At 51.9% G+C, this 20227-nt stretch overlaps 1 protein-coding gene across 1 annotated transcript in view; it reads right to left on the bottom strand.

The window, feature by feature from the left end:
• Positions 1-6097: 6097 nt before the first annotated feature.
• The window catches only part of LOC131897318 (DNA (cytosine-5)-methyltransferase 3A-like), a 42482-nt gene continuing 28352 nt past the window's right edge, over positions 6098-20227 (bottom strand). The window contains exons 3-6 of the mRNA XM_059248186.1: positions 13695-13962; positions 7094-7137; positions 6526-6672; positions 6098-6190 (exon numbers count right to left, since the gene is read on the bottom strand). Of these exons, the coding sequence (XP_059104169.1) occupies positions 6098-6190; positions 6526-6672; positions 7094-7137; positions 13695-13962 (552 nt within the window). The remainder of the gene's footprint in view (positions 6191-6525; positions 6673-7093; positions 7138-13694; positions 13963-20227) is intronic.

Here is a 20227-nt window from a genome sequence, read left to right as displayed (position 1 = left end):
GAGACGTACAGCTATAATCCAGGCACCTAGGAAGTGAAGGCAGACAGGGCTGAAGCTTGCTAAACTCATCTTCAACTACACACCAGGGTTGAGGCCAGCCTGGGCTACCCGAGACCATCCTCACACATACCAAGGATGTTTCACGGCCACAGTATGCCTGGATAGCAAAATACGGTGGCATAAATGGCCAGCAGTAAGAGCCTGGTTAAATAAAATTATGGCAATCCATACAGTGGAAATATAATAGTAATTATGTGGCTAAACTGGCCACCTTATTGTAAGTGAAAAAAACCAAACTGTAAAATGAAACTACAGAATGCTTCCACTCATAACAACACAAAATTGTGAGTCAGTGTTACATGCTTAGACATACAAACAGGAAAAACTGGCATGTATACACCAGACAGTATCAAAGACCTCTCAAAGTATTTTGTTATCTGTGCGTGCGTGTGTGTGTGTGTGTGTGTGTGTGTGTGTGTGTGTGTGATTTCTGAGGCAGTACCTTACACTGTAGCCCAAGCTAGCCTGGAGCTCACTAGGCAACGCATTCTGGCTTTGAACCTGTAGTCATCCTCCTGCCTCTGCCTTCTGAGTACTGCTCTGATCTCAGGCTGCACTATTATGTCCAGCTCTAGAGCATATTCAAAGAATTAAAATGGTATGGGGGAGACTGTTTGAAAATAAGAATGTGCTTGTGTGATACTTACATAATTTATATAATAATAATTTGTATCGAATCATCTGAGCATGGAGGCTCATACCTAGAATCCTAACCCCGGGGAAGTAGGCAGGAGACTGAAAATGTTCCAAGACCAGCCTGGCCTGTTTTACAGAGTTCTCTCAGAAACTAATAAAAACAGGAGCCAGCAAGATGGCTCAGCTGGATGGAGCATCCGCTTGCTAAGCCTGATTAGCTGAACCTGGGGCTTGTGGGAGGGTGGGTGGGTGATCAGATCCACAAGGTTGTTCAAGCTCTACATGCACTCCGTAGCACACACATATACATATAAACTCATTTGCCTGGGGAGGTGGTGCCTGCCTTTAATCTGAGCACCTGGGAGGCAGAAGCAGGAGGATCTCTGTGAGTTCAAGGCTAACCTTGTCTAGAGAGACCATGTCTCAAAATAACAAACAGCAAACAAGTTCCTGTCCATGCCAGCTCTAAGAAGAGCTTTAAAGGCTGTATTTCTTTATTAATCCATATACTTCTGTGTTTAGGAGTCTTTTCCTCATGCAGCCCACTTCAGGAAAGTCTGTCCAAGGGGAGGGCTTGGTGTTGAAGTCTAAAACTCCAGCATTTGCACAATGCCTCCTGAGGCCTAGGGACAAAGCCCTCCCCCCACTTCAGGAATGTAATGGTTTTATTCCTAGCTGGACAGCCTAGGGTGGGGGCAGGGTGCACCTAAGGGCTGGGGAGGGAGGGGAGACTGGGATTCTTTGGCCAGACCACAGATTGTTACAATCACAATGCAATATTATCTGATAAGCATAAGGATACAGGAGCCAGGGCCCAACCTTCAAGCTGGGAGCCAGAGAAGATAGCAGATACCCTAGAGCCTGGAAAATGGGAGGCCTGCCTGGAAGTGATTTAGGATCGCCAGGGTGAGTCCTAACATCCACCACCGAGTCCAATCCTGGGCTGATGTTGGAGGTCACAGGGTTGAAACATTGGGAAACAGCCAAAATTTGTCTATGTGTTGCGGACACTAGGAAGCCGCCATGGGTTCTGTAGCAGAACTCAGTCATTTACTACATACAGCAGGGCTGGCACACAGAAGACAACAGCCTTCCCCTTTCCAGCAGGAAGTCCCATTCAGAGACGAAGGAAATGGCCAGTTTTCCTCATCACCTATTTGAAGTTTATTTCATTTGTACAATTTAAGTTATTTATTTTTTTAAAAGACAGGTCTCACTTGCTATGTAGACCAGGGCTGGCCTTTGAATTCAGAGACCCACCAGCCTTGACCTCCGGAATGCTGGGATTAAAGGCACAGGCCACTTTCCGGAGTTAATGTTGGGCAGGTGAAACGTATGGATCTTACACACGAGCTGAGATGTGATTGATGAAGGCGGCGAAGGGAGCTTCTGACTTGTGTATGGCACTGGGACCCAAGCCAAGGCAAGTGCTCTCCCACTGGGCTACACCCCTAGCCCTAGGAAAGGGACTTTTAGGGTGGGGAGCCTCCTAGGTGGGGCAGACGCAGGGTGGGGAGCCAATGGAAGCTTCCAGCAGGCCACACAAGCCCTTCAGGGGCTTCCATTCCTGAAAGATCCTGGGAACTTCACACATGAAGTCATCTCTTTCGAAATGCTTCCCTCTCTTCCCCCAAAATTCCAGTTCGTCCTCTAAAAGCCCAACTCGGCCTCTTGCTGATGAACTTAGTCTGAGGCCTGCTCAGAGCCGTGTACTTTCTGTAGGTCACTGAGCCCACAGGCCTTCTGGCAGAGGGGGCTCAAAACGTGCCTGAAGGAAGTTTCAAAGCAGGAGTGACTATTGCATCCCATCCATGTAGCAAATGCCGGCTGGTGGCATTGCCTGGGATGCAGGTGCCCTTGTGGCGGTGGAGGCATGGAGGGTGGAGGGTGGGGGTGGGGAGGTGTGGTTAGGAGTGGGAGTTAGATCTACGAAAGCCTTTCTAGTCAATCTGCTATATTCGGGAAATGAAGGTGGGTTCAGAGGCACAAATGTGATCCTAGTACTCTGGAGGTGGATGCCGGAAGATCAGGAGTTCAATGTCAGCTTTTAGCTACATAGCAAAGAACAAAAACAAATAACCCCTCCCCCAACCAACACCCCAAACCAAGAAATGCAGGTAAGCAGGTCAAGAAGAGGGGACCCGAGGATACCTGAGTCAAGGGGGACAAAATATGCTGCTGAGAAATGCAGGAAGTATAAAATTCAGGGGCACCAGGAAGGCCCAGGGAAACAATGTCAGAAGCAAAGGTCAAAGGCTAAGGAGCTAAGGTGAGCCTTAGAAGCAGATGTGTGTGTTTTGGGGTGGTGGTGCTGCTGGAGAGCTAGCTTAGCAGTCATGAGCACTGGTTCTCGAAGGCCCAGGTTCGGTTCCCAGCACCCACATGGTGGCTTATAACTCTTATAACCATCCATAACTCTAGTTCCAGGGGATCCCACACGCTCCTCTGACCTCTGTGGGCACCAGGCACACATAGGAGGCACAGACATGTATGTAGGCAAAACAGTCATACACATTAACTAAATCTAAAAGAAAAGAAAACAAAAAGAAATCCAGCCCAATCACATCATTTTCTGCTTCGTAGTCTGGAAAGCAACTGTGGTTTCCCAGCAGTTAATCCTACCCTGTCCCCTGTCGGGGTGTGGCGTTTGGAGCTAAACTCTTTAAGAAACCCAAACTCTAACTGCATTCTGGCCCCCCCATTACCCACCTGTCCTAGGGGGTCTGTGGCCAGTCAAGGATCGAGGGATGTGTAGTTATAACTTAAAAAGACCCGTGGACCTAGCTACACTAGAAGTCACAGAGTTCATTTCATTGCTAGGAGGAAGCAGATTTTGTTCTGACGTCACAGGCATCTCTAAACTGAATCAATGTTTTCCACTTTTCTGTTAACACTTAGCGACCAGTGGAGCCTGTGTTGGTTGGGGTAAGAAAGCAAATGCCCAGATGTAGCTGAGTCACTAGAAAAGCTTTTGATAATTGCTGAAGCAGGTAACAGGAACATGTATATAGAGAGATACTGGTATAGACAGATGTAGATATAGAGATATATATGTATGTATAGATATATGCATATATTATATAATGAATTTCTCATTCTACTTTTGTGTATATTAGCAAATGTTCCTATTTTTTTTTTTTTTTTTTTTTTTTTCTGAGACAGAGTCTCACTATGTAGCTCTGGCTGGCCTGGAACACCCTAGGTAGATGAGGCGGGCCTTGAACTCAGAGAAACCCATTGTACTCTGCCTCTTGATTGCTGGATTAAAGACATGAGCCACCACACTTGGCCAATGTTCCTAACTTTTGTTTTGTTTTGTTTTGTTCTTTTTCAAGACAGAGTTTGTTGCAGAATATTAGTTTGAGATGTGTTACATTTGTTTATGCTGTGGAATATCTGTTTAATGATGCAACAATGTGTTGCATTCTTTTATGTTGCATTTGTTTAACTCTGTGAAGCTGTGTTACTGTGCCTGTCTAAAACACCTGATTGGTCTAATAAAGAGCTGAATGGCCAATAGCAAGGCAGGAGAAAGGATAGGCGGGGCTGGCATGCAGAGAGAATAAACAGAAGGAGAAATCTGGGGAAAGAGGATTGAGGAGCAAGAGAAGGAAGAAGACTCCAGGGGCCAGCCACCCAGCTACACAGCAAGCCCTGGAGTAAGAAGTAAAGAAAGGTATACAGGATAAAGATAAAAGCCCAGAGGCAAAAGGTAGAAGGGATAAATAAAGAAAAGCTGGCAAGAAACAAGCCAAGCTAAGGCCAGGCATTTATAATTAAGAATAAGCCTCCATGTGTGATCTATTTGGGAGCTGGGTGGTGGGCCCCCCAAAAGAGCAAAGAGTAAAGAGCCAAAGAGTAAAATACCAACAACAACAAGGGTTTCACTGTGTAAAAGCCTTGGCTGTCCTGGATCTCGCTCTGTAGACCAGGCTGGCCTCAAACTCACAGAGATCCGCCTGGCTCTGCCTCCCAAGTGATGGGATTAAAAGCATGAGTCACCACCGTCTGGCTCCTAACTTATTACTATTTTTGTTTTGGGGGGATCAGGGCTTGCTGCATGTCTGTGTGTGTGTGTGTGTGTGTGTGTGTGTGTGTGTGTGTATTGGGGGGGTGGTGCTTGAACTATGTGGTGACATACAGACCAAGCTGGCTTCAAACTTGTATCTTCCTTCTTCAATCTCTCAAATACTGAAATTATAGGTGTTATAGGTGTATAACATCACACCTATCTTACATGCTCTGAAGTTAAATTTTAAAACTCTTACCTACACTTGTCTGTGTGTGTGTGTGTGTGTGTGTGTGTATACACAGAACCTGTGTGGAGGATGGAGGAGTTGGTTCTTTTCTGTGTGAGTCCTGGAGACTAAACTCAAGTGACAAGTTCCCTTAGTGGCTAGGCCCAACTTGACCACTCAAGTCTTGTAAAAATTTTAGCTGAAACTTACAATTGATAAAAAACGGACCTTCATTTTCTAGGAGTGGGAAAAACCCTTCTTCCTGTGACCTCCATGCACTGCTTGAGGAAGGAGATCAGACCCAGGTCACCACCTCAGCACCTTCAACTCATGGCTCAGGAGCATGGCACATAGAGCCTGAGTCCCAGGGCCCCAGGAGAAGAGAGGGAACAGCTCACTTCCTGAAGGTGCACCCCGGTCTCAGCACTCAGGGCTAAAGGTGCCCCTCTCAGACCTTGGCCACGCAACCCTTTCTCCACTCTCCCAGAAGGATGATTTCTGCCTTCCTGGATCCCAAAGGAACTAGAAAACAATAAAGCAGCCAGAATCATGTCCCCTCCCACTTGTTGGGAACTTTCTCTGGGGCCTCCGGCACACACTGTCAGATAGCCTGGGGTCAAGACCCTGCTTCCTCTCCCTCTGGGTGGAAGTGGTACCCACAACCCTCCTTCCCACAGCTGATCTTAGAGGACTGATGGCTGCCTAGGTCTTTATCTGACTTCCCACCTCCTTTCCCTTGGCAACCCTGGGCTGCTTCCAGCTCCCTTCTAGATCCCCCAGAGGTTCCTCAGGAAAAGTACCAGCTCCCTCAGGCTTGCCCAGTGTGGGGCACGCCCCCACCCAGTGCAGCCACTGTCTGGAGAAACCAGCTCCCCCAGACACACTTTCTCTCCAGGTCTCCGGTGGCTCCCCAAACCTCGCCATTTCTGCAGAGGAAATTCTGAGACCCTGCCTCTCTGCCCTCTGCTGCGCAGGCTCTGCAGACCTTGTTTCGTTTGCACCTTGGTACCTGTAGCCCGATGTCCAGCTTGCAGCTCCTTGGCATTGAGCTCTTGATCCCAACAACTAGTCCTCCCACCAGAGCAAACACAGTCATCACCTTGTGTCCAGGCCACACCTGACAGTGTCTCTCTAGCCTTCCCGTCAACATGCCCTCGATCCTATCACCAAAATGCAGCCAAAGCTGCCCTGTCTCCACCGCTGCCCCCTGCACCCAAGTCAATTCTCTCCATGGACGCTGTCCACATCTGGACACTCTGAGAATGGAGATGCCACCTGGGCATCACCGAGCCTTCAATCCCCTTCAGTTCTGTCCTTCTTGCCCATCAGAGCATCATCTCCACATGGGCAGGAGCGCCGCCATAGGCACACGCTACCTCATCCACAGCTAGCACCCCCCAAACACGAGAGGACAAATGAACTCCCACACCCCCCCCCCACACACACACACACTGCCTAGTAACAGGTTTCTGGGAATTCTCGGGTTGATCCTCGGATGAAACAGCCTCAGCTCCAGCCTGACAGGAGCGGCTAGAACCGAATTCTGGTTTGCCGCTCTTACACTGGGCACCGGGGACAGAAGGCATCTCACCTCCCTCTTCCAACGTGCCAGCCACTCGTCCCGTTTCCGTTTGCTGATGTAGTAGGGGTCCCCTGCCTGGAAGGTGAGTCTTGGCATGGGCCGCTGACGGAGGCTGGACTCCCAGCCCAGACCACCCCGCAGCCGTCCCCGGGATCCCTAGGACAGAAGACAGACAGACAGACATTAAGGTAGGCATAGGTACCCGTGCAGGGTTTGCCCCTCCTCGAGGGGAAACGGAGAGGGGTCACTCATCCCAAACAGAATACAGAAATTCTGGCTCCTGGCCAGAGGGGGTTGACCCCAGAATACTGAGGAGGGATTCGAAGTTGGTAGCCACACGTGAACCCCGGCAGTGAGGGGAAGTGCTTGATCTCCGGAGGGGGATGAGCTGGCTGCCTGGCTAGGGGACTTCCAACCTCCACCCCCACTTCCTCTCCTTCTCACAAAGGGACAGCAAAGAAGAGGCAGGGACCCACCCTCGGGCCCCCCTCACACACACTCGCCACAGTCGGTCAGAGAGGTGGCTTTCTTCTAGAATCAGGATCCAGAGCCCCTGGGGGGTGAGGAAAACACTTGCCTCCATTTTCATGGATTCGATGTTGGTCTGCTTCTGTTCTTTGCCTGTGGAAAGGGAAGCACAAGGAGGCTGTCGACCAACTCACGCGTGGCTCAGAGGAGCCTGGGGGAGGGGGAGGGGAGGGGCTCCTAGCATGCGTCGTCCATGCTGGCCTACCAGGTGCCAGGCTGGCTCCAAGGACCCAGCACGATGTCTGGAGCAGAGAGGTCCTGGCCCAGGTTCCAGGCCCAAGAACATAGGAATAAGAAAAAAGTCGGGGGCCTGGTTTCTGGCCCACGGACCCTGGTCCCAAGTACATAAAAAGGGACTTCGAAGCAGCCACCCTCCGCTGCTGGCCTCAGGCCCTCCTTCAAAGCAAGGAGCAGGAGGGGGGAGGGGCAGAGGGGGGTTGGACTGAAGAAGCCGGGCTGTTCACTTCTTTGCGTGAGGTAGGAAAAGGTGCCCAGCCGTGGGCAATGGGCCAGCTGGCCCAGACCCAAGTGAAGCATCTCCGTCTTTCGAGAGTCTCTCTTCACTATAAACAGTTCTAAATAGTATGGCTCCATTATTAACATGTCAACTGTCCTCCATTCCTGGCCCACTCTCAGGTCATCAAGATCAGTCTGACTGCCCCGGGATGACCTCCCTAACCTCCGCTGTTTCCTCTCAGGTCATCAAGATCAGTCTGGATTCTAACTGCCCCGGGATGACCTCCCTAACCTCCGCTGTTTCCTCACCAACCAAGAGATACATGATCTAAAGACTGGTGTGAACAACTAGAGCATGGAGCAGGGCTTGGCATACAGTAGGCGCTCAATATGTGTCGGCATGCCTCCGCCCCAAGGGACTCCTCCTTCCCTGTTTTTCTGGCTTTCCTCAAAGTTCCTGGACTGGGCACTGATTCCAGTTCCAGGGAGGGACATCTGGGCTGGGAGCAGCAGTCCCCACAGCGCCATCTTTAGGGAGGACTCTGGGCTTCTCTAGGCCCGACATGCGGGCAGCTACAATCTTCCTTTCCGCTCTGGCCTGCCTGCCCAGCTTCTCTCCCAGCCAGCCCCGCTGCAGCCAGCTGGATGGCTTCTCCCAGCAAGTGGGGGAGACTTCGGCCCGGCCACCTTTCACCTGGGTGCCTGAATGCCTTTTTCTGAGGCTGAGAAAATACAGGGCTTGGGCCCCGCAGCAGGAAGGTCACTAAGGCTGTCTCACTCACGTCGCTTGGTGGGTAAGGGGAGGGGTGGGGGGTACGGGAGACAAAAGAGCCCCAAACGGAAAAAACAGCCCCTGCTGCATCGCCTAGCTCAGGAGCGGAAACCACCCGCAGCATTCACGGCTCTGAATTTTCAGCCTGGACGTTTCCCTCTTGTTACCAGACGCGACCTGGGGTCCCTCTCTGCACCTGCCCAGAGCGCCCCACAGCCACGTGTGCCTTGCTCCCATCCACAGGGGTGGGGAGGAGGCAGGGAGAGCAGAGCCCCTGCGGGACACCCCGTGGGCTGTGGACCCTGTGGGTGGGAGGCGTGTCGCTGCTGGGCCCCCGTGGAGGCGGTGCGTGGGAGGAGCGTGGTGGCTGTCACCCGTGTGTGGGTGGGGGCGTGCGCCCCTCCCAGCTCAAGGGCTGTGGTTGGCCTTTTAAGGCATGTCTCACCCGTCACACACATCTCCCTCTCTTCCTCCACGGCCTCTCTCCCACCGCAGTCAGCTCCCCACTTTCCACGGGGTTCCCCCTCACGCCTGCCCCCGGGGGCCTCCCACCTCTGCGACCGGCCCCTCCCTCAGACCTCGGTGCTCGGCCCAGGACCCAGGCTGCCAGGAGGGGGCGCCCGCCCTGGCTCGCCCTGGCTCGCATTCTACGCTCCTGCTGAAGCTGCAACAAACAGCTTGCAGCACCCATGCAGCAAGCTGAGGGTGGCGAGTGAGGCCCCCAAGCTGGCCCACGGGATTTTGGACTGTCTACTGGACCTAGGAGTTTCCTGAATACCCCCCACCCACCCACCCAAAAAATCCAACCCAGTGGCTTTGGATTATGTTTACCAGGAGTGATTGATTAGAATGCAAGAAAAGCTGAGCTGAAAAGAAGATGTGGTTGAGTTTGCTCAATGTTTCACACGAGGAAACTGAGGCCGGGTGAGCAGAGCTGTAATCCGATTTCGGGGCTCCTGACTCCCAAGTGCGCTATCACCACTACTGCATGTTTTGTTTGCCAGGTCTCCGGCCCCCAAGGTCTCCCAAATGGAAACTTCCCGAAACAGTTTCCAACTGGCTTCTTTCTGGAATTTTCTCCCCGACAGACTGCGCATGCCCATGTGAGCGATTGCTGGTTTTCTCAGTCGCACACAGGCACGCATGCACTCTCTTTCTCTCTCCAGCCTGGCCAGCACATTAGCCTGGCCGTCACAGAATGCTGGGCGGTCACTGGCTCTCTGCTCTCTGAGGGCTCCCTCTGCAGACCCAGGGTCCCAGGGCCAGGTGTGCCTTCCAAAGTGGCCCTGGAGGATAGGAACATGACCCCAAGACACCTCGGGTCCTGGGGACAGGAGAGGTCAGGGGCCTCAAGTATATCCAGCAAGGACCATCCTCAAGTTCTCTTCACAATGAGACAATATCCCAGTGACAGGGCAGATCTAGACTTAATATAGGCACTGCTACTGGACCATATCTGTCCCCATGCTCAGCCTGGGCAGAGGAGCCTTATGCTGACCCTCAGCCATTCCTCTGTCTGTTACCAGGCTTCCTGTGTCCCAGTCTGGACGCCGGTGCTTTAAGTAGCTGAGGAGGACCTTGAACTTCTGATCCTTTGGGGTCCACCTACCAAGTTCTGAGACTACAAGTGTGTGCTTGTACACCTGGCTTCCTGAGACAATAAGGTCGTCCTCACATGGCACGAGACCGAAGTGAGCGGTTTCTCAGACAGCATGAGGACCTACAGAGCAGAGCCTTCACCTTGGCTTCCCAGGGACTATTGACACAGCTAGCCCATGGACCACTGGGCAGTGAGGGTACAGCGCGTAGTCGTCGTGCGGTATTGGCAGGCGCGATGGGTTTCCGGGAAGGACAGATGGAACTCTGTTGTGAGACATTGGATTACACTGTATAAAGATACGTCACTGTGACTGGTTTTAGTAGAAGACTAAATGGCCAGCAGCTAGGCAGGAGGTGTAGCAGGGACTTCCGGACAGAGAGAGCTCTGGGAAGAAGAAAGGCAGAGTCGCCAGCCGGACTCAGAGGGAACAAGACATGCAGGAGGAGAGGTAAAAGCCACAAGCCACGTGGCAGCACGTAGAGGAATAGAAATAGGTTGATTTAAGCTATAAGAGCTAGTTAGAAACAAGCCTAAGCTACAGGCCGAGTTTTCACAATTAATAATAAGTCTCCGTGTCATTTTTTTTTTGTGAGCTGGAGGTCCAAAGACAAATCCATCCACAACTCTCTGACAAGAGTCTTGGAAGGTGGGGGACTGTGGCTGAGTCTCTTCCTTTCTGATTTGAAGTCCCTGGCTGGCCATGCACTGTCAGCCCACTGCTGGAGCAGGGATCAGCCTCCACACACCAACGCACAGGCCAGAGCTGCCAGGAGGCCGCTGCACACCTCTCTTGGGTATCTAGGGTCACTCAGGAGTGCCCCCAAGGTCAGATGGAAGCTGAGACTCGGGGTGTTTGTGCCTATCATGTTCGGACTTGTCTGAAAGTTCCCGACCCAGCTTATCAACGCTGCCATTTCTTTACCTCTTAGACAGCAGCATTTGCTCATCTCTCTCCATCCATTTTGCTTCTCAGGGCAGACTGCTCCCTCCCCACACCTGCAGCAGCCCCCTGACTTCTCACCCCACTTCCCAGCCCCTTTGAACCGCTGGGGAATCTACATGGAAGGTCATCTTTTCCAATCACAGCCTGTCAGCTCGGTCCCGAGAAGACAGCTAGGAAAGCCTGGTTTGGCCACCTGCCACCCACTCCCTGCCCACATCCTTCCTCCTGGTGGCTTCTGTCAGGTCCCTGTGCCCCATTCTCTCACCTTGGAATCAGTCTGTTCTCACTGTCTCCTCCCCACAGCCCTCACGTGACAGGCTCCAGTACATCCCTCCATGAAGACAGAATAACTGGGGACAGCTTAGGTCCTGAGGTCCTAGTTCCTCACAGCCCTGTATTCCCTGACCCCAGGAGCACGGTCCTCTGTACACAACCGCACATCTGATTTTGTTATTAATTTGTTTTGCTTTTGAGAGAGGAGGCTGGCCTAAAAAATGATGGGCAGAGAATGACCTTGAACTCCTGACTTTCTGTCCTTTTCCCAAATCCTGAGATTTGGACACTGGACCAGTTAATGCAGGGATGGGAGTTAAGCCCTGGGCTACATGTCTAGTTCTAATAACACATTTGAAAGGGCAGAGTCTCTACCAACTGTGAGGTCCTGGAGGACAAGAGCCAGGTTTCTGTTCAGGACGGTCGGCACAGGACCTGGCACACACCAGACATGTTTAGTGAACACTCGTTGGCTGACTGTGTGCCTAAGAACCAGAATACAGGCAGGGAAAGCCTTAAACAAACCCTCAAGGTCAAAGAGCAAGCAGCCTTGGCACTCTGGCTCCATCTTGCCTAGCAGGAGGGACTGCCCTGGCCCTGGCTCTGGGCACCTGCCTTGGTGTGATCCAGCACTCCGGAGGTGAGTCACAGGAGCACACTGTCTGGCTAGGAAGGGTACTGAGCTGGCTGAGGTCTCCTGCATATCTGCCATTGTGAACTGCAGGAAGTGGGGGCTCTCCTCCTCTCTCCTCTCTCCTCTCAAGTTCTCCCAACACTCCTCTGAGAGCCGGGATAGCTTGAGAGCCACCCAGCACAGGGCACCAGAGCAGAGCAGAAGCTCAGGAGCAGAAGCTGACCAGTCCTGGGTTGGAGGGTTAGTTCAGCTGGTACAACGCTGGGCCAGCACGTGTGAAGTCCAGTGCCCTGGGCCCAGTCCCCAGAACTACATAAAAACAGGTATGGGCAGCCAAGATTGCTCATCAGATAAAGGGGCCCGTGGCCAAATCTAACAATCTGAGTTTGAGCTCCAGCCCAGGGATTTACATGCTGGAAGGAGAGAACAGAATCAAGGTGTCCTCTGACCTCCATATGTGTGCTATGGCACGCTCAAGTCACACACACACACACACACACACACACACACACACACACACACAAGTAATTAATTAAAATAGGCATGGGGTGCATGGTTGTGTGATCCCAGGAGGTGCTGGAAGCAGGATCAAGTTCAAGGTTGAGGCCAGACAATGATGGCCCACACCTTTAAGCCCAGCACTCAGGAAGCAGAGGGAGGCAATATCTGAGTTGGAAGCCAGTCTGGTCTACATAGTGAGTTCCAGGCTAGCCAGCGTTACATAGTGAGACCCTTTGAAAGAATAATAATAATAATAATAATAGTAATAATAATAATAATAATAAGTGCCAGAGGCCAGGTTTGGAGGCATGAACAGGGCCACTTTCTAAGCTGTACTTTCTTCCTGGACTTAGGACGGGCTTGTAACACCTCTTGAACAAGACCATTTGGAAGAGTAAACAGAACAAAACGTAGAGCGTGCTTTGCACATGGTGGAGCATCACAAATATTTGCTGAATAATGAATGAAAGAAATTCCAAAATAAGTTTGGAAACCTCTTTTTCTGGAAATATTCCCTCTTCTGCATAAATATTAGGTTTGGAGTCATACAAAATAAGTTATGCCAATTAATCAATTTGCTCATGCCATCATACACACTTGGAAGGGGAGACGTTCTGAAATTAAAATGTACATATGCAAAACAACCTGGCAGGGCCCCTGGGTATCAATGTGATAATGGAGGAGGAGGCGCTGTGTAAACTGTGAAGCCCGGGACAAATGCTAGCTGTCCTCATTACTCACTTGTTTACAGCTTGCCTGGCCCTGAAATCTCTGGCTTAACCTGAAAGAGAAAAGTGGGCAACTTTCCAAAATTCCAGGGCCCGGGCCACCGAGTCCCCCAGATGGAGAGGTCTGAGCAGGGCAGCGCGCAGACGGCCTCCTTCGGCCCGCCCCCTCGGTGTGTCCGCTGTCACAACTGACATGGCGGCAGTTCACCCCGGAGTCATCCAAACCACAGTGTGCCAGGCAGGCTTCTCTGCACTGGGACAGGGAAACATGGCCTGGGTGGTCCTCATGGGCCTAGGCAGGTCATGTGTAAGAGTAAGCCAGCAGGCCAGCTGGCAGTGGAGGGAAACTGAGGCATACAACCAGCATAGAAAGAAGGGGGGGCACTTATTACCCCAGCTTAGCATCCCTTGGCATTATGCAAACCCACTGTTGCCCGGTGCAAGAGCCAGCTTTTCTTCTTCCCTACGAAGAGCCAAAACTCCAGATTTTCATGTGGAATTTCTTGATTTTTTTTTTTTTTTTAAAGACTGGCAACTAATGTTTAACTGTTTAGCACCCTGGGTGGGCCAAGTGAACATGGACACAGGCTGTATTCATCCAGTAGCTTCTAGACCATTGCCTTGGCAAGCAGATGGTCAGCTTCCACTTTTGCCCATCTTCCTGAAACCTGCCACAGACCCGAGCCTGAGACGCTCAGGGGCTCAGAGGGCCCAGAAGAGGTTTCCCTCAGGCTGGGACTCACCCTCTTCTGCAGAGGCTCCGCGGCCTTCCTTGGTGGTACAGCAGCCATTCTCCACAGCTCGGGAGGATTCTGGCGGGGTCTCAGTGCCCTCTCCTTCAGCTGGGGTCCCACCCTTCTGCCCTGCAGCCGGGCTCCCCTCCTCAGGTTGGGGTTCACTCCGCTTTTCCAAGTCTCCATTGGGTAACAGATCTGAGGAGCCAGAGTCCTGGGCCATGGGCTGAGACTTGCTGGTCACGGCGGGGTCCTTGGGGGTGTCACTGCTTTCCACCTGGACAGGTGAAAACAGACAAATGTAAGGGTTAGGTCCTGAGTTTCTAATGACAGGCGTGAGTGCCGGGCGGTTACGCGTGTCTCCACGCCAGCAGATGGAGTCACAGGTTTGCTGGCACGATCAGAGGCTTCAGGGAACTGTGGAAATCAAGCAGGTGGGCCTGGTCCCACCACCCCAGGGATACCGCACTGCAGCCCAACTCACTCCTCAGGCTTCCCACTTCTAAACCAACGATCCTGCAGCTAGGGATGTGGCCCAGCTGATAGAGCGCTTGTCTAGGATGCACGAAGCCCTGGGTTCGATACCCAGCACTGTGTAAACCAGACAGAGCAGTGCACGCCTGTAATCCCAGCACTCAGCTACATACTGGGTTTGAGAGCAGCCAGGGCTACATGAGACTCTCTCTGCCTTAAGACTAAAAGCTGGCAAGATGGCTCCGTAGATAAAGATGTTTGCCATAGGGGAGAGAACACACTCTGCAAAGTTGTCTTCTGACCTCCACACACACTGTGTGTGTTTGTGTGTGTGTGTGTGTGTATGTGTGTGTGCGTGCACGCGTGCCCTATACAGATGAACATAATAAGTAAAAATATAACAAGAGGCTGGAGAGAAGGCTCAGCGGTTAAAAGCACTGACTGTTCTTCTAAAGGACCAGGGTTCAATTCCCAGCACCCATATGGCAGCTCACAACTGTCTGTAACTCCAGTTCCAGGGGATCTGACACCTCATACAAACATATATGCAGCCAAAACCCCAATGTACATAAAATAAAAATTAAAAAAATATATATAACAAAAACCAAAAAACAAAACAAAAATTTTCCTCATGCTCCATCATTGAAACTGGACCCTTCCTCGGAAAATTCCAATGAATGCCACTAGATCAACTTCAGAGGCCCCGAGGCTGGCCTGGCTTCAGCTCTCAGAGACTTCCTCCTATGCCCTCACGGTGGGGGGAGGGGCAGGGGTGTCAAAGAAGTCCCCACTAAGAAGCATTCTCTGGACCTGAGCTAGCCTCACAGCGGCTCTGTCCCCAAATCAGGCCCCCATAGGGTCTGAGACCCAGGCTCTCCAAGGCCCTAAGCAGGCTCCAGCCTGAGCTGCAACTGCCCTGGGCATAGGTCTGCCAGGAAAGACAACAGACTGCTTCATCCCCTGGGGCCTGAGGTCAGAACCTGCTAAGGCTCCAACTGGTGGAAATCAAATCAGGATTCACTCACTTGGGCTGTCCTCACATGTCCCTGTAGGAGGGTTGTGTGTGTGTGTGTGTGTGTGTGTGTGTGTGTGTGTGTGTGTCCGAGTGCTCTCTGTTCTTGCCCATCAGGAGGCAAGGGGTCAGGAGATCTTGGCAGACTGGAGGTGCTTGGCTCAGGGTCCCTGCCTCAGGCAGACACTGCTACCTTCACAGGCTAAGGTGCGCTCAGCAACCCCGCAGTTAGAAAATGCTCAGGGCCAGGATGCGCAGAGCAGGGGCAGAATTGGCTCAGCAAGCCCCAGGTGAGACCTGAGCCAAGCATGGTGGCCATGCCAGGAAGCCCAGCATCTGGAAGGTAGAGACAAAAGGGTCAGGAGTTCGAGGTCACCCTTAGCTACAGAGTGAGTTTGAGGCCAACCTCGGCACAGGAGACTCAGTCTCAAAAACCCAAAGCAATCAAACCAAAAGAAGGCTCCCGTCCCCTCCTGTCAGGTAAGGTGATTGCAGTTGATCAATGAATGCTTCGCCCGAGTCTTTGCTGTTCTTGGCTTCACATGGTCCAGGCTGGCCTTGAACTCATTATAGAGGTAAGGCTGGCCCTGCACTCCTGACCCTGCTGTCTTTGCCTCCTGTGTGGTGCGCTTGACAGGCATGCATCACCTTGCTTGGATTTTTTTTTCTATTATAAAAGTAATGGGTCAGGCACAGAGACAGAGGCAAGCAGATTTGTTGGTTCGTTTGTTTGTTTGTTTTTCGAGACAGGGTTTCTCTGTGTAGTTTTGGTGCCTGTCCTGGATCTTGCTCTGTAGACCAGGCTGGCCTCGAACTCACAGAGATCCGCCTGCCTCTGCCTCCAAGTGCTGGGATTAAAGGCGTGCGCCACCACCGCCTGGCTACAAGCAGAACTTTTGAGTGCTAGGCCAGCCAGGACAACATAATGAGAGTCTCTCAACAAAACAAAAATAAATTTATAAATTTAATTAGAAATAAAAATCAGACATACATCACACAGTTGTGTGTGTGTGTGTGTGAGAGAGAGAGAGAGACAGAGACAGAGACACAAAGAGAGACAGAGAGAGACAGACAGACAGACAGATAGGGTCACATTTATCCCAGGCTGGCCTCAAACTTGCTATGTAGGTAAGGATCACCTTGAACTCCGGATCTTCCTGCCCCCACCTGAGGAATGGAGGGTTCTAGGCATGTGCCAACACACCCAGTTTACGTGGTGTTGGAAAGTGAGCCCAGGGCCTTGTACTTCTAGACAAGTGTTCTACCCATTAATCCAAAATCCCAGCCCCATAAAAATTTGAATTGCACAGACCAAAATGTCAAAAGAGAAAAACTGAGCTGGCAAGATGGCTCAGCAGATAAAGACATTTGCTGCCAGGCCTAATGGCCCGAGTTTGATGCCCAGGACCCACAAGATAGAAGGGAAGAACCAACTCCTGCAAGTTGTCCTCTGACCTCCACACAAGTCAGTCAGTTTCTCTCTTCCTCTGTCCCTCTCTCCGTATCTCATGGATACACGCACACATGCACGCACAAACCAAATAAATATAAACAAAAAATTTCAAAGAAAATAGTTTTTTTAAGGTTAAAACTCCAGCCAGGTGGTGGTGGCGGCGGCGGCGGCGCACGCCTTTAGTTCCAGCACTTGAAGGCAGAGGCAGGTGGATCTCTGTGAGTTCGAGGCCAGCCTGGTCTACAAATCGAGTTCCAGGACAGCCAGAGAGCTTCACAGTCTCGAAAAACAAAAAAAACAAGCAAAAAGTTAGAACTCCGATATTAACACCCCAAGTTACTTCCTCCCTGAGAATCATTATTAGCAGCTTGACAGATGTCCTTTTCAGTCCTCATCCCCACCCTCCAGAAAACAGGGTCTCACCATGGAGCTCTGGACGACCTGGAACTCAGAGATCCATGTGCCTTCACCTCCTGAGTGCTAGGTGTCGTGTATGGGAGCCTGCTCGGTCTTTTTAGGTTTTCTGTTTCATTCATAGGCTGGAGAGACAGCTCAGTGGCTAACGGTTCTTGCAGAGGACCTAGGTTCTATTGCTAACAACCACATGGTGGCTTACCCCCAGGGGGTTTAGTCTCTTTTCTGGCATCCACAAGCACCAGGCATTACATGATGATCATGCACACAGGCCAGCAAAGCACTCATATACATAAAATAATTTTAAGAATGAAATATAACAAGGTTTCATATAGCCTAGGCTGGCTTCAAACAAACTATGTATCTGAGGCTGGCCTTGAACTGATCTTCTTGCTTTGCATGCCAAGTGCTGGGATTACAGGCATGTGCCAAAGGGCTGGACTTCCTTTTTAGACTTTTCGCAGTCACATGTAAGTTACGCATTTATCCACATAGCCCCACACATAACGAGATCCAAGACCGTGTTTTATCATGCTACCCATAATGTTCCACAGCTCACTTCTCCCCTGATAAGTACAGTGGCATCTCTCCACAGCCGTGCATATGGCTCTGCCTCCTGCTTGGCGGATGCTCTGCGACTCACGCCAGCCGCCGTCGGTACTGGGGCTGATCCGTTTCCTGCTGTAGTGAGCTACAATGAGTTACTTCCAGTTCTCTATAGCCAAGCCTATCTGCAGGGCAGTCCCAGGAGGATTGGCTGGGCTAAGTGTAGAGAGAAATGCCAAACTCCCTTCCAAAAGGCTACAGCACCAGCATATAGCCCAAGAGGCACCAACTGCTAGTCCCTTACCTCACAGCCTCCACTTGGGGTCTAGGATGGGGACTGTGAGTCCACTGCTATCTGGTGAGAAGTCTGAGGTGACAAACAGGGACCAAAGCCTTGGGAGAGAACAGCAAACCCAGTGTCCCCTGACTATGCCACCCCCCTGAGGAGCCCAGCAGCTGGCCTCTTGGCTTTTCCCCTGGTCTCCCAGGCTATGCTGAGGGCTCTTCGTCTGGGAAAGAGAAAGCGGTGAGGAGCTTCATTACTGCATGCCTCAGCAGCTGGGGGTTCCGGAAGGCTGCTGCTCGGAAGAGGAAGTGCCTGGTGGGAAGGAGAAGGCCTCCACTGGCCTTGCCAGACTGCTGCAGCTGCTGGGCAGCTATAGGAAGGAAAGGGGAGCGAGCAAACAGATGACCACTCACTTACTTAAGCTCCCATGCCATGTGTCCAACCCACCCCAGGGCTGAGACTGCACTTTGCACTCTCCTTGTGTCAGTCTGTCCCCCTGCAAGGCTGAGTCATGCATGAGAGAAGGCCATGCCTCGCTGCCCCGTAGACACTTTCTAGGAACCAGTGGTGCCAGGTACCACAAGGCCAGCACGTGCTACAGGGAGGTGGGCACAGGGCACACTTGAATAGAGCCAATCTCTCAGGGTTGCTCTCTCTTTTAGCTCCTTGCTGCCCTACAGAGTTGTGTGAGATCATCCCACAGAGGCTTACTTCCTGCCTGGGGACCACGTGGCCTCCTCACCCCAGGACTCACTTCTGTTGCTGCCAGCTCCACAGCCCAGGAAGCCAGGAGTGCTAGCTCTGGGACCCAGCCTAGCCCAAGGGTTCTCTGCCTGGCCACACAATCTTTCAGTCACACCACATAGGTACTTCTCCACCAGCCCTGCCCTAAGGACCCCCCTTCAGAAGTAGTATCAGATATACCCAGAAGTGGGAACCTACCACACAGCTGTAAGCCTAGGATCAGCTCGGTGGCTGAAGGATCTACTCCTTCCTATTGGTCCACACCCCTCCACCTCCTTTTGGTGCCCAGGATTAAACCCAGAGCCTTCCTTGCATGTATTAGGCAAATGCTACCAATGAGCCATATCTCCAGCCCCATTCCTGCTCCCAAAGCTCTCTTCCTAACCACTCTACCCTTTATGGTTCGACTCTTTGGTTCCTATCTTGGTTTTGTTTTTTGAGATTGGTTTCACCTAGTCCAGGCTAGTTTTGAACTCCTGATCCTTACCTCCCCGCCACCCACCCTATTGAGTGCTGAGATTACAAGTGTGCTTAGTTTATACAACGCTGGGGGTGGGACCCAGGGCTTCGGGCGCGTTCGGCCAACACTACCCACTGAGCTACGTCCCCAGACCACTTCTTTTCCTTTTCTGGTTCTGATAAGTGATCACTCAGCCACTGACCTGGATTCAAGTGAACTCATGACTCCTACACACCGTGGCAAACCCCTGCTTCCCCTTACCCACTGGAACCCTGGGCTAAGTATGGCCGCTCCCAAGAGCTCTTGGGACCTGGGTAACCGGGCAGGGAAATCCACCTACAGGAACTACCCAGAGGAAGGAATCGGGTCTGCAGTCAATGAACTGAAGTGGGTTTCCAGTTTCTGGGAGGAGCCAGGGGCTCACTAAAAGGGACATTTTAAGAGCCAGACCTGCTTATCTAGCCTGAGCTTCCTCTCTTCCTCTGTCCCTATCAGCTCCCGGACTCTTGGGACTCTTGGGACGTGGGGACTTGGTTTGAGCCAGTTGGACACAGAGCAGGACCCCAACAGCGCTCCATAAATATTCCCAATCGCTTCATGAATGGCAAAGACTAGGTTAAAAGGGCAAATGCGCAGCTCCTTGTGAGCCCAGAGGGAGCTCTGGCCCCGGGCTGCCACGTCAGATGCAAATGTCACACCAGCTGTTTCTGTTTGCTTTCCTTCGACAGTGCCTCTGAAGAAGACAGCGGCCCTGAGACGGACATTCCACCGGTCACTGCTGGCCACCTCAGGAGGCACTGACCAGAGCGGTAGTGCCAGCATCAGAGAGGCAACAGCAGCATCGAGTACCCCTTCTCCTGCCCTGCAGAACTGGGGAGGGAGCACTCTGGAAATTGTGACACTGAGACCCCAGATTTCAGTCAAACTGGGTCCCTTTGCCATTGTCTGTCTCCTCCACCCAGCATGCCCCATTCTGGGTCTGTAAGCCCCGCCCACAGCCTAGGCGCAGCTCCCAAAGCCCTCATCACATAGATGGCAGATGTGGGCAGCTGCTGGGCCCAACTTCACCCTGAGGACCGGTGGAGTCCACTAAGGCATTCACCTCTAGAAGTTCTCAGAGTTTGCTGCCCTTTGTCCCGCTGCCAAACAAGAC

This window comes from Peromyscus eremicus, chromosome 22 (genome assembly GCF_949786415.1).
Source record: "Peromyscus eremicus chromosome 22, PerEre_H2_v1, whole genome shotgun sequence".
NCBI lineage: Eukaryota > Metazoa > Chordata > Mammalia > Rodentia > Cricetidae > Peromyscus > Peromyscus eremicus.
The sequence above is the reverse complement of the archived record's forward strand: the minus strand, read 5'-3'. Positions and strand labels throughout refer to the sequence as shown.